Source organism: Bos javanicus, chromosome 1, assembly GCF_032452875.1.
Source record: "Bos javanicus breed banteng chromosome 1, ARS-OSU_banteng_1.0, whole genome shotgun sequence".
NCBI lineage: Eukaryota > Metazoa > Chordata > Mammalia > Artiodactyla > Bovidae > Bos > Bos javanicus.
Genome location: NC_083868.1, coordinates 138,440,193 through 138,454,353, shown reverse-complemented (window position 1 = coordinate 138,454,353; position 14,161 = coordinate 138,440,193). Strand labels below are relative to the sequence as shown.

The window sequence follows — 14,161 nt, the reverse complement described above, 5'->3', positions numbered from 1 at the left end:
CAGAGAGTGCAATGTGTGAGAACATATCAGTCATGTGATGCTGTCCTGTTTGGCCACCACAGAGACCACAGCCATGCTTTTCTATTATAGAAGCAGCAGTGAATGGAGTGTACGTAGCTCAGCTGAAGAGGCCTGAATCTGCATGGAAGGCACTAGCTGTGGTCTGAACATGTTTCCCCTCAAACTCATATGTTGAAACCCTAAGCCCAAAAGGAGATGGTATTAGTATGTGGGGCTTTGGAGAGGTACTTAAATCATGAGGGTGGGGCCCTCGGGTGTGGTATTAGTGACATACTATAAAAGAGACTCCAGATTGATCCCAGCCCCTTCTGCCATGTGACAGGGCCCTTAGCTGTGACCCAGAAGAGGGCCTCCACCAAAAGGGGGCCACATTGGCCCCTTGTTCTAGGACTTCCCAGCCTCCAGAACTGTGAGGAAAAAAGTCTGTTGTTTGCAAGCCATGGAGCACATGCTATTTTGTTGTAGCAGACTAAACAAACTATGACAGCACCTGTTATAAACTTCTTGGCAGGGAAGGGACCCAGCCTCCTAATCTAACTTCTCTGCAACTCCTATCTCCAGATCAAGGGCAGGAAACTCTCTTTGTAAGGGCTACATGGTGAATATTTTAGGTTTCATGGGCCAGTTATCTCTGTTACCATTACAGCTCTGCTCTTGTAACACAAAAGCAGCTATGGACAATATGAATTATTGAGTATGGCTGTACTTTAGTAAAATATTGTTTTCAAACTGCAGTCTGAATTTGATATAATTTTTAGGTGTCACTACGTATTATTCTTCCTTTGATTTTTTCCAACCATTTTTAAACGTCCATTTTTAAATGTTCAAACAATTCTTAACTTCCAAGATATACAGAAACAAACAGCAGGTTAGCTTTGGCCTGTGGGCTGTATGGTTTGTATACCACTCCTATAGATGTTCCAACTCAGAAACTTGTCTCTAAAATCTACTTCCTATATGGGTGCTGGTTGAATAGTTAGGAAGTTTGATAAAAATTATCTTCAGTTGATTTTCATTTATGTTGTTCTTATAGTACAACACATTATCCCTCCAGGCTGATATTTGGAAACAAAGGAGAAAAAAAAGTACTGAAAATTGTTTGCAAACCTCGAGCTGATAATATGTTTAGATGCCTGTTGTTTTCGAGTCTTGCCTGTACCTGAGTGGTCACCTAGTAACACAGTTACCATGGCACCAAAGATTCCCAAGATCTGGAAGTGAGGGAATTTGGGTGAAACTTTCCCATCTGCCCTTCCTTCCGCTCATTCTTTCTGGGAGGAGATTATGGAGAAGGCTTGCTAATCTCCCAGTCAATAATCTTCAAAGGCAAGAAAAGCAACTCACTTATTTCACCCTTAAAATTTAATAACGTGGTGTTGTAGTCTTAGAGTTTTGATCTAAGACTTCATCACTTTTGCAGAGGACACAATATCTCATTTCCTAGCACATTATGAAATGCTTTAAATAATTAAAATAAAAGCAGTTTTGCCAAAAAAAAAAAAAAAAAAGTAACCAAGTTGCATTCCAGTGATTTTATTCCTGATGTGTTGTTCACTTCTTTATGCTTGATTGAATTTGACCAAGTGCTTCCTGGCTCACTGATACAGTTTGAGCTACTCCCCCATGGATGGTACTGCTCCTCTGGCAGAATAATGTGTTATCCCCTTATATTCCACATCACAAAGCCCCACACCATTCCAGAACAGGCCAAGAGGAAATTGAGGCTGCAGAGCTAAGGATCTTCTGAGGATGTTTGTTTCCACAGCCAGAAAAAGATGGGAATTGTGGGTTCTTTCCCTACGTGGTAATGTACTGGCTGCATCCCCAACATATGGACAGCAACTGTTGGAATTCAAAGAACAATAAATGACATTTGTCCCCAGGGAGATTATAATGTGGGGAAAGCACCGGACTTCAAACTGAAAAGCTAAATAACAGCACAGTGGTTATGTAATCAGAGGTGATGGTTAAGAAAAGTCCCCAACTGGGACCATAGCCATATGCCAAACAGAGCAGATGGTGAGAGTGTCAAGATGAGAAAGGGAATTTGAGGATGTCTCTGGGGGAAATAGGAACTTGGCTTCAGCATTAACATAGACATAGGATTTGAAGGATAAAGAGAAGGAGGGAGCTGAAGCCCAGCAGACTTGGAGTCTGACTTTTAGTTCCACCAGGAGATGGCTTTCTGAGCTCAGGCAAGTGAGTTTTTTTCCAAGGTTCAGTTTTCTCATCTGCAAAATGGTCATCACATTATTGCCATAGCTGATTCCCTGGTAAGTGGACTCAGGGGTGGGGATTTTGTGCAGGAGGTAAGTGTAGGGTGTCCTGGAGGCCAACACCTGTAGGAAGGAGGGCAAAGGAAGCAGACAGTCTTGGTGGAGGTCTCCATTGCTTTGGCAGAGAGCTCTGAAGCTGGACCTGCCCTGCAGGGCTCCACTGGGCAGAGGGGAGAGGGCTAGGCCCATACAACCCAGGTTAACCAAGCACTGGATGTGGGCCACCCTGGAAAGGGACTAAGACAAGGTGTTATTCAGCCGAGGCAATCCCAGGAGGGGCTGACAGCTGAGGGCAGACCCTCAGGGACATCCCCGGCAGCCAGGGAGTGCGTGCAGGGCCTGCTGTGATGAGTCTGTAACTTAATGCATGTAAAATTGATACATAAAAGAGGTTCTTAAAGAAAAATCAAGTATCTGGTACCAATCTCTACAGGGTCAAAAAGATAGCTTTTTATTTCAAAGAATATAAGGAAGGGAACACAAAGAATGTATTATAGGGATACTAATTACATCAGGTGACTGTATTCTTTTTTTATTTTTGAAAACTGTCAAGCCTAAGAAAAGTTGTAAGAATAGCACAATAAACCCCTATATCTGCTTCATCTAGAGTCACCAATTATCATTTTTCCACAATTACATAATTTCTTTATATCTATCTATACATGTAAAGTATTATTCTTATTATTACAGGGTAATTTGAGAATACGTTTCATTCACCATGATTCTTCACTTTTAAATATTTAAAAGTACAGCTCCTAAGAACAAGGACAGTCTTTTATATAATCACAGTAAATGGCTAAATTTAAGAAATTTCACATTGATATATTATTTGATACACTGATCCAGATCCAAATTTTACCAATTGCCCTAATAATGGCTTTTACAGCAGTTTTTTTTTTTTTTTTTTTCTGATCCAGGATACAAACCAGGATCACAGATTTTCACGCCTTTTTGGTGTTATTTATTGTGGAACAAATCTTCAGTTACTTGTCTTTTATGATACTGACATTTTTGAACAGTACAGTCAGTTTATTTGTCTGATATTTCCTTATAGTTAGATCCAAGTTACTAATTTTTTTTATGGTATCCTATATAAGTGATTCTATGTCCTGAATTTTTTAAAACTTAATTTTGGAAGCTGTAGACATATATGAAAGTCATCAGAATAGTATAATTAATCCGAACAGACTCATCAACCAATTCAACAATCAACAGCTCAAGGCAAACCTTGCTTTGTCTCTACTACCATCTATTCTTCTGTGTTGCTTTTAAGAACATACCATCCAGGGCTTCCCTTGTGGCTCAGCTGGTAAAGAACGTACCATCCATCAGGGGCTTCCCAGGTGACACACTGGTGGTAAAGAACCCACCTGCCAATGCAGTAGATGTGAGAGATGCAGTTTGATCCCTTTGATCCCTGGGTCGGGAAGATCCCCTGGAGGAGGACATGGAAACCCACTCCAGTATTCTTGCCTGGAGAATCCCATGGACAGAGGAGCCTGGCGGGCTATAGTCCATAGCATTGCAAAGAGTCAGACGGGACTGAAGCAACTCAAATGCATGCATGTACGCACTGTTCATCAGATATTTTCATCTTTAATCTTTCAGTAACATGTGACTTTCAGTAACATCTGAACTGAACTGAACATGTGGCTTTTAACTTACTCTCTGACATCTTCCCTTGGGAGCATTTCAAACTCAGGATGTTCAAATGGAACCCCTGGTTTCCTTAACCAAGTTTGCTTCCTCCACAGCTTTCCCCATCTTCACATAAGAAAGGTGGGACCTAGATAAAAATGAAGCTTTCTGTGTATGTGACTTCGGGTACCAGGCCTCATCCTGTCCTACGGTGAGAGAGGGAAGCTCTGTAGGGAAGTGGGGAGGAACAAGTGATGATGTCGTGCAGTGGGCTCAGTAAGCATTCATACATGCAGTGTCAGGCAAAGGGTAACCCTAGCATAGCAGTCAGGAGGGAAGGCCTGAGCCTGGGGACAGCAACGGCTGGGATTTAAGTCCCTGTTTCTCATTACTAGCTTGTGTCCTTGGACAAGTTACCCAACCTCCTTGTGCCTGAGAATTCTCGTCTGTAAAATGTGATGGTTCCCACCTTGTGGGGTTGCTCTGAGGGTTAGTTGGGGTTACCTGTATATGAAATGCACTTAGGGTACTTTATGGCACAGAGTAAGTGCTCGATAAAAGTTAATGACTTAAAATAGACTCTGGATAGACGTGTGGTTGCTTCCTTCTGAAAATCCCTAAGCAAATATCTGAAGGTGTTGTCATGTGTTAGCCTGCTATGTTATGTTTTATACCTGTGGGCATCTGTGGGCAGAGAAGCTGTCAGTGAAGGCATTTATGTAGCACTTTTTTTTTTTTTTTGCATGCACAAAGAAGTGTCAATTCACTGGGGAAATGTCAGGAAGTTGTTGAATATAAAAACCAGCCATTTACCATCCTCCAACACTTAGCTTCCAGTAGAGGCCACTTCTTACTCCTGCTGGGAGACCATCCACAAATGGAATGCCCTGCTGGGTCCTGGGAAGCACTCACTTTGAGCAATTGTTAGGTGATACCACTCAAAGTCATTGCAATATCTGGAGAATCACAAGGAATAAGTGTGGACTTCGTTTCTGGCTGAGTAATCTCAATTGACATTTGAAGAGATGTTGCTATTCATACGTAGATGTATGTATGCATGTATAGACAGATGGATGGATGGATAGATGGATGGGTGGATGGTTAGATGGAGGGATGGGTGGATAGATGGAGGGATGGGTGGGTGGCTGGCTGGCTGGGCGGGTAAATAAATGGGCCTCTATGGCTTTGTGGACCTCCTGAAATCTCTGCCTTCAGGATAGGAGTTTCTGGCTTTCTGTTAAGCTTTCTTCACAATCATCTCCTGCATTCAGTTCCACACCTGGCTCCAGGCTTCCACTGGAGACCAAAGAGGAGGACCTAGGGAGTGACGGTGAGTCACCTTTCAGCAGTGAGTAAGTGACGCTATTGCCGAGGGACAGATCCTATAACTCACACAGCCGAGGCAGTGGGTCACGCAAGGAGGCCTTGTTCAATCTGAGTGACTGGTTCTTTTGGCCTTTATATATCAGGTGATCTCACGGTGCCCCTTGGCTTTGCTACTTAAAGTGTGGCCAGCAGACCTGCAGCATGGGCATCACCAGGAAGCTTGTGAGAAATGCAGAATCAGAATCTGCATTTTAATAAGCTCTCTGGAGAGTCATGTACATATTAAAATTTGAGAAGTACCTATTCAGGAGGATTGACCCTGGGAGAAGTTTACTGGCAGAATATGAGTTGGGTTCAATAAAAGCTAAGTATCATATAAAAATATATTTACATATGTATGCTTTTAGAGCCTCGATTTTTAGACTTTTTTGTTTACTCATTTTCTATTTATTTTATTAAGGAAGAGGTCATTTATATCTATTAATAGTAAAACTCACCCTATTTAGAGTATGGTTCTATGAGATTTGACAAATGCATCACTTTTTTATTTGCATACAATAAAATCTACTTTTTCAATTATACAGTTCTGTCAATTTTGATAAGTACGTATAGTTACATAAACATCAACACCATCAAGACTGAAAGATGGTTTTCTCACTTCTAAAACTTCCCTTGTGTTCTTCCTTTGTGTGTGTCTCTCCTGCTAACCTGCCCCTGGGAACCACATATCTGTTTTTTGTGCTCATGGTGTTGCCTTTTGCGGATATCACATAAGTGGATGCATCACAGATCCCACGCCTAACTGGGTAGTAGCTGTGGATATGAGTGCAGATCACTGAAGAGTCATGTTTTAGACCTTTATAGTTCTGAATCCCTTCATGCCCACAGAATTGTCACAAAGAGACCCAGGTTTGGGGTTAAGTTTCAGGCTGCTCAGCAGTTGTCCCTAAGGTTTCTGGACCCACAAAGCCTAGCGTTAGAGACTCAGTACCTGAGAAATTCTGAGACTGAACTTCGCTATGAGGAAACTGTCAGGATCTTGTGTTAGTGCCTGTGGACAATGTGCATAGGAGTGGCCTCCATCGTCTTACTCAGGGAAACCATGTTTTAGGGCTGGAATCTACCTCGCAAAGCCCAGCCTGAGAAGGAGAAGCCATGGAGAACACCTGAAGGTCTAGGGAGCGTCTGAGCCTGTTTCTCCCACTGGATGCTGATGCCCTGAAAAACATCTGGACCTGGAGGGGTAGGAGCCCTTTGTGGTGACCACAACCCTGAATCACCTCTGCAATGCCAGTTCATGCAAAGGCCACGGGAAAACAAACCACTGTCTGCATGACACAGATATCAGGCTTCTTGATGTTGTCCTAGAGCTCATGGATGCTCTGGTCAATTTCTTTCTTTTTTTTTTTTTTTAGGCATCCCCACCCATCTGTTTCATTTTGTATAGTCTCTAGGGCTTTGACTTCAATTTAATCTTTTCTACTACAATGACTAAACTACTATTAAACTGCTATTAATCCTATCCAGTGTATTTTTTAATCTCAGACATTGTACTTTTCATCTCTAGAAGTTTAATTTGGGTCTTTTTGAAAAATATGTTCCATGTATCTGATTAACATGTTTACTAGTCCCTCTATTTGAACAAGTAGATTAGAATTGTAATAACTATTTTAATGTCTATGTCTACTAATTTTAACATTAGTATCATTTCTGGGTTGGTTTTGATGGATTTATTTCTCTCTTTACTATAGATCACATTTTTCTGCTTCTCAGTCTGCCTGGTAATCTTTTACTGAATGTCAGGCATTGTGAATTTTTCCTCGTTGGGTCCTGGGTGTTTCTGTGTTTCAGTAAATAGCTTAACCTTTGTTTTAGGATTCACTTAAGCTGCTTAGAAACAGTTTGATTCAGCTTTGTTATGTGGGACCAGAGCAGCAATTAAACTGTCCCTGATTATTGCCCATGAGTGAGGAAAGACCCTTCTGTGTGCTCCACCCAGGGGCCAGTGGATTATCAGGTTGGCTTGGCAGGTATGAAGATACCCTGGCCTGGTCCTGTGTGAGTTCCAAGCACCATTCTCTCTAACTCACCCTATTCTTTCCTTCCCCTCAGTAATTTCCTCACGTACATGCAGTTACTGAACTGAGCCACATCATTAGTTTCCGTGTGGTTATACAGAGGCTTGCTTGTTTTAAATTTTTAGAAGCCGCTTTTTTTAACTTTTGTTTCTTGATTATGTAAAGTGTTTCCATGAGTCCAAAATCAAATTCATAAAAAGACATATTTAACAAAGACTAATCTCTATCCTGATGCCTTACCCTAATGGCCTCCTTTTTCAAAAGGGAATAATTTTTAAATTTTGATGGCTTACTCTTTCTTTTTTAAAAAATTTGTTTATATTTAACTGGAGGATAATTGCTTTACAATGTTGTGTTGGTTTCTGCCATACGTCAGCATGTATCAGCAGTATATCCCCACCCTCTGTAGACTCCTTCCCACCCCTCTAGGTTATCACAGAGCACTGGGTTGAGCTCCCTGCATCATACAGCAAGTTCCTACTGGCTGTTTCACATATGGTAATGTACATGTTTCAATGCTCCTCTCTCCATTTGCCCCACCCTCTTTTCTCCACTGTGTCTACAAGTCTGTTCTCTATGTCTGTGTCTCCATTGCTCTCCTGCATTTAGGTTCATCAGCACCATTTTTCTAGATTCCATATATATGTTAATATACGATATTTGTTTTTCTTTTTCTGATTTACTTCATTCTGTATGACATGCTCTAGGTTCATCTACCTCACCTAGTACTGACTCAAATTTCTTCCTTTTATGGCTGATTAATATTCCATTGTATATGTATACCACAACTTCTTTATCCATTCATCTGTTGATGGACATCTAGCTTGCTTCCATGTCTTAGCTATTGTAAAGAGTACTGCAGTAAACATTGCACTCCTCTCACACGCTAGCAAAGTGATGCTCAAAATTCTCCAAGCCAGGCTTCAACAATACATGAACTGTGAACTTCCAGATGTTCAAGCTGGATTTAGAAAAGACAGAGGAAGCAGAGATCAAATTTCCAACATCTGGTGGATCATTGAAAAAGCAAGAGAGTTCCAGAAAAACATCTATTTCTACTTTATTGACTACACCAAAGACTTTGACTGTGTGGATCACAACAAACTGTGGAAAATTCTGAAAGAGATGGGAATACCAGACCACCTGACCTGCCTCCTGAGAAATCTGTATGCAGGTCAGGAAGCAACAGTTAGAACTGGACATGGAACAACAGACTGGTTCCAAATCGGGGAAGGAGTACATCAAGGCTGTATATTGTCACCCTGCTTATTTAACTTATATGCAGAGGACATCATGTGAAATGCCAGGTTGAATGAAACACAAACTGGAATCAAGATTGCCAGGAGAAATATCAATAACCTCAGATATGCAGATGACACCACCCTTATGGCAGAAAGTGAAGAGGAACTAAAGAGCCTCTTGATGAAAGTGAAAGAGGAGAGTGGAAAAGTTGGCTTAAAACTCAACATTCAAAAGATGAAGATCATGGCATCTGGTCCCATCACTTCATGGCAAATAGATGGGGAAACAATGGAAACAGTGAGAGACTTTATTTTTTTGGGCTCCAAAATCACTGCAGATGGTGACTGCAGCCATAAATTTAAAAGATGCTTACTCCTTGGAAGAAAAGTTATGACCAACCCAGCAGCATATTACAAAGCAGAGATATTACTTTGCTAACAAAGGTCCATCTAATCAGAGCTATGGTTTTTCCAGTAGTCATGTATGGATGTGAGAGTTGGACTATAAAGAAAGCTGAGCACCAAAGAATTGATGCTTTTGAACTATGGTGTTGAAGAAGACTCTTGAGAGTCTCTTGGACTGCAAGGAGATTCAACCAGTCCCTCCTAAAGTAGGTCAGTCCTGGGTGTTCATTGGAAGGACTGATGTTGAAGCTGAAGCTCCAATACTTTGGCCAACTGATGTGAAGAACTGACTCATTGGAAAAGACCCTGATGCTGGGAAAGATTGAAGGTGGGAGGAGAAGGGGACGACAGAGGATGAGATGATTGGATGACATCACTGACTCTATGGACATGAGTTTAAGTAAGCTCTGGGAGTTGGTGATGGACAGGGAGGCCTGGTGTGCTGCAGTCCATGGGGTTGCAAAGAGGCAGACACAACTGAGTGACTGAGCTGAACTGAACTGAGTGGATGTTGGGGTACATGTGTCTTTTAGAACTGTGGTTTTTCTCAGGGTATATGTCCAGTAATGGGATTGCTTGGTCATATGGTAGTTTTATTCCTATTTTTTTGATAAATCTACATACTGTTCTCCATAGTGGATGCATTAATTTACATTGCCGCCAACTGCAAAAAGGTTCCATTTTCTCCACATTCTCTCCAGAATTTATTGTTTGTAGATTTTTTGATGATGGCTATTCTGACCTGTGTGAGATCAAAACCTCATTGTGATTTTGATTTGCATTTCTTTAATGATAAGTGATGTTGAACATTTTTTCATGTGTTTTTAAGCCATGTGTATGTCTTCTTTGGAGAAACATCTATTTAGGTCTTCTGCCCATTTTTTTTTTTTTTGAGTTTGTTTTTCTGATATTGAGCTGCACGAGTTGCTTGTATATATTTTGGAGATTAATCCTTTGTCATTGCTTCATTTGCCATTATTTTTTCCCATTCTGAGGGTTGTCTTTTCATCTTATTTATGGTTTCCTTTGCTATGCAAAAGCTTTTAAGTTTAATTAGCTCCCATTTGTTTATTTTTGTTTTTATTTCCATTCACTCTTTCATGTTTTAATTATATTCAAATATTTATATTCTGAAGAAATTGGTAGCACATTATACACACTTTTGTTGGTTTCACTTAGACGTGTATCCTGGCAATTGCTCTGTGGTCGTGTATAGCAATATACTTCATTCTTTTTCATAGCTTACAGTGTTTCCTTGGTGTGAATGGACTGCTGCCCATTCACCCTGTCCCAATGAGTTCCCAAAACTTTGTTGTTACAAATAATTATATAATGAGTAACCTGTGCATTCAGCTTTTTTGTTTGTTTCCTTTTTTATCTTTGAGAGAGATTTCTGTAAGTGGTATTGCCTGGTCAAAAGAAAGATGCATAATATTATTTTGGTGGACATTTGCAAATGTAACTTTCATTCCTACCAGTAATGTATGAGAGTGCCTTTTCTGCAGTTTCCCCCACTTAATAATTATCAAACTTTTCTATTTTATATTACCTTTCTTTGTCTATCTTTTTTTGTAAATGTAGTCTTTCACTGTGGGGTCTAGTTTACTTGCTTTTGGTATATTCTTGGAATTTAGGAAGCTGAGTTTTCATGTCTCTCAGCAAACACACTTGAGAGTCGTACACGAAATGTCTCAAAGTCTAGCTTTGGAGTAGAAGGGAAGAAGCCATGTTTGGCCTCAGGTTTCAACTAAGATTTCCAACACAGTTTATCAGAAACACTGCTTATTGCGAGTAAAATAGTGTGGTCACACACAGAAAAAAGTAATGCGTGTTTTTGTTTTGTTTTTTTGCATTTAGCAAGTGATTTTTGTGTGATTTATTTTAATGAGGTGAGGGGATTCATTGAGCTGTAAGTCTCTAACGTATAGGAGAAATCACCTCTCCAGGACACTGACTTTGGTGTTGTGAGATGGAGTTAGTGATGTGGTGTCACGCTCGCATGGGCACTGCTTCTCCTCTAAGGAGGCATTTAGCATGCAGTCCTTACTGAGGAATAGGAAAAGAAAGGTGGTCCTCAGGGAGCTTCCCCATGCCCTGGTGTGTGGGCTGCTCCTATGGCTTATCTGTGTGTGCCCTGAAAAGTGCATGCCCTTCCGATGCTCAAAACCAGCTTGTGTGTTTGTGTGTGTCACAGAGGCCTGTCCAGGCCAGATGGCACTAGCTGGTGTGTCAGCTGCTATGGTTGCAGAGCCTTCCTTGAGAGCCTTCCTTGGGGCTGTGAAAAGTTTCCTGGCAGTTTCATTGCTGAACGCTCATGTCAGCTGTTTGGAAAGATCTTATTAAGGTCAGAGCACAGACTTGGTGGAGTGCTGTGATGAGGGCTGAAGTCAACTCTTAAGCGATTGTAGAAGGCACAGGGAGATTCTGTAAGTAACACTAAGGTCAAACAAAATAATGAGTTCTGTTGTGGGTAGCTTCTCAGAAGTTCTTAAAATTTTTCTTTCACTTTCAATCACAGTTAAACTTTGATCTGAGGAAGGTCAAACTGAAGATGAGAAGCCTACAAGCTTCATTGTTCTTCTCATTAACCTTATATATAGTTCACGGCACAGTACCAATCGCAAAAATGATGTTGGAGCGTTAAGCTAGCTAAAAGTGTTTCCAAGATGGAGTGGTATGAGGTTTGTAATATCCTCATCTCAGGTTCTGAACTATACCAAAGTTATAGTGATGTTTATGTGGAGGGAAGCTTGCTTCCTCTGTGCCAGGGAGTGAAGACCCCATTATGTGCAGGTCTTACCACGTATCTGTAAGGGGGGCAAGACTCTCCATCTTGTAAGAAAGAGGTTAAGAAATGTTCCTACTGTCATACAGCTAATAAATGCAAAGCTACGTTTCCAATAGATGCCTAATTAATTCTAAAACCAGTGCTGGTTTCACCATTACTATTCAACATAGTTTTGGAAGTTTTGGCCACAGCAATCAGAGCAGAAAAAGAAATAAAAGGAATCCAAATTGGAAAAGAAGAAGTAAAACTCACTGTTTGCAGATGACATGATCCTCTGCATAGAAAACCCTAAAGACTCTACCAGAAAATTACTAGAACTAATCAATGATTATAGTAAAGTTGCAGGATATAAAATCAACACACAGAAATCCCTTGCATTCCTATACACTAATAATGAGAAAACAGAAAGAGAAATTAAGGAAACAATTCCATTCACCATTGCAACGAAAAGAATAAAATACTTAGGAATATATCTACCTAAAGAAACTAAAGACCCATATATAGAGAACTATAAAACACTGGTGAAAGAAATCAAAGAGGACACTAATAGATGGAGAAATATACCATGTTCATGGATTGGAAGAATCAATATAGTGAAAATGAGTATACTACCCAAAGCAATTTATAGATTCAGTGCAATCCCTATCAAGCTACCAACGGTATTCTTCACAGAGCTAGAACAAATAATTTCACAATTTGTATGGAAATACAAAAAAACCTCGAATAGCCAAAGCTATCTCGAGAAAGAAGAATGGAACTGGAGGAATCAACCTACTTGACCTCAGGCTCTACTACAAAGCCACAGTCATCAAGACGGTATGGTACTGGCACAAAGACAGAAATATAGATCAATGGAACAGAATAGAAAGCCCAGAGATAAATCCATGCACATATGGACACCTTATCTTTGACAAAGGAGGCAAGAATATACAATGGATTAAAGACAATCTCTTTAACAAATGGTGCTGGGAAAACTGGTCAACCACTTGTAAAAGAATGAAACTAGAGCACTTTCTAACACCATACACAAAAATAAACTCAAAATGGATTAAAGATCTAAACATAAGACCAGAAACTATAAAACTCCTAGAGAAGAACATAGGCAAAACACTCTCCGACATACATCACAGCAGGATCCTCTATGACCCACCTCCCAGAATATTGGAAATAAAAGCAAAAATAAACAAATGGGACCTAATTAAACTTAAAAACTTCTGCACAACAAAGGAAACTATAAGCAAGGTGAAAAGACAGCCTTCAGAATGGGAGAAAATAATAGCAAAAGAAGCAACGGACAAACAACTAATCTCAAAAATATACAAGCAACTCCTACAGCTCAATTCAAGAAAAATAAATGACCCAATCAAAAAATGGGCCAAAGGACTAAATAGACATTTCTCCAAAGAAGACATACAGATGGCTAACAAACACATGAAAAGATGCTCAACATCACTCATTATCAGAGAAATGCAAATCAAAACCACTATGATGTACCATTTCACGCCAGTCAGAATGGCTGCGATCCAAAAGTCTACAAGCAATAAATGCTGGAGAGGGTGTGGAGAAAAGGGAACCCTCTTACACTGTTGGTGTGAATGCAAACTAGTACAGCCACTATGGAGAACAGTGTGGAGATTCCTTAAAAAACTGGAAATAGAACTGCCTTATGATCCAGCAATCCCACTGCTGGGCATACACACTGAAGAAACCAGAAGGGAAAGAGACACATGTACCCCAATGTTCATCGCAGCACTGTTTATAATAGCCAGGACATGGAAGCAACCTAGATGTGCATCAGCAGATGAATGGATAAGAAAGCTGTGGTACATATACACAATGGAGTATTACTCAGCCATTAAAAAGAATACATTTGAATCAGTTCTAATGAGGTGGATGAAACTGGAGCCTATTATACAGAGTGAAGTAAGCCAGAAAGAAAAACACCAATACAGTATACTAATGCATATATATGGAATTTAGAAAGATGGTAACAATAATCCTGTATACGAGACAGCAAAAGAGACACTGATGTATAGAACAGTCTTTTGGACTCTGTGGGAGAGGGAGAGGGTGGGATGATTTGGGAGAATGGCATTGAAATACATATAATATCATATATGGAACGAGTCGCCAGTCCAGGTTCGATGCATGATACTGGATGCTTGGGGCTGGTGCACTGGGACGACCCTGAGGGATGGTATGGGGAGGGAGGAGGGAGGAGGGTTCAGGATGGGGAACACATGTATACCTGTGGCAGATTCATTTCGATGTTTGGCAAAACCAATACAATATTGTAAAGTTTAAAAATAAAATAAAATTAAAAAATAAATAAATAAATAAAACAAGTGCTGGGAACCACTACGAAGGTGAGATGGTGACAGCGGGAGC

General features: G+C 40.4%; 1 protein-coding gene across 12 annotated transcripts in view; it reads left to right on the top strand.

Moving 5' to 3' along the window:
* Positions 1–14,161, top strand: part of NEK11 (NIMA related kinase 11) — a 278,190-nt gene that overhangs the window by 226,424 nt on the left and 37,605 nt on the right. The window contains exon 18 of one of the 12 annotated variants that reach the window (XM_061421696.1): positions 91–2,564. The exons of 10 other annotated variants lie outside the window; for them this stretch is intronic. Coding sequence is in view for 1 of the 2 variants with exons in the window: in XM_061421723.1 (XP_061277707.1) it covers positions 91–136 (46 nt within the window). In the remaining variant the exon portion in view is untranslated. Of the gene's footprint in view, positions 1–90; positions 2,565–14,161 lie in introns of those variants that run through there. One more of the 12 variants, XM_061421723.1, reaches the window with a different exon arrangement.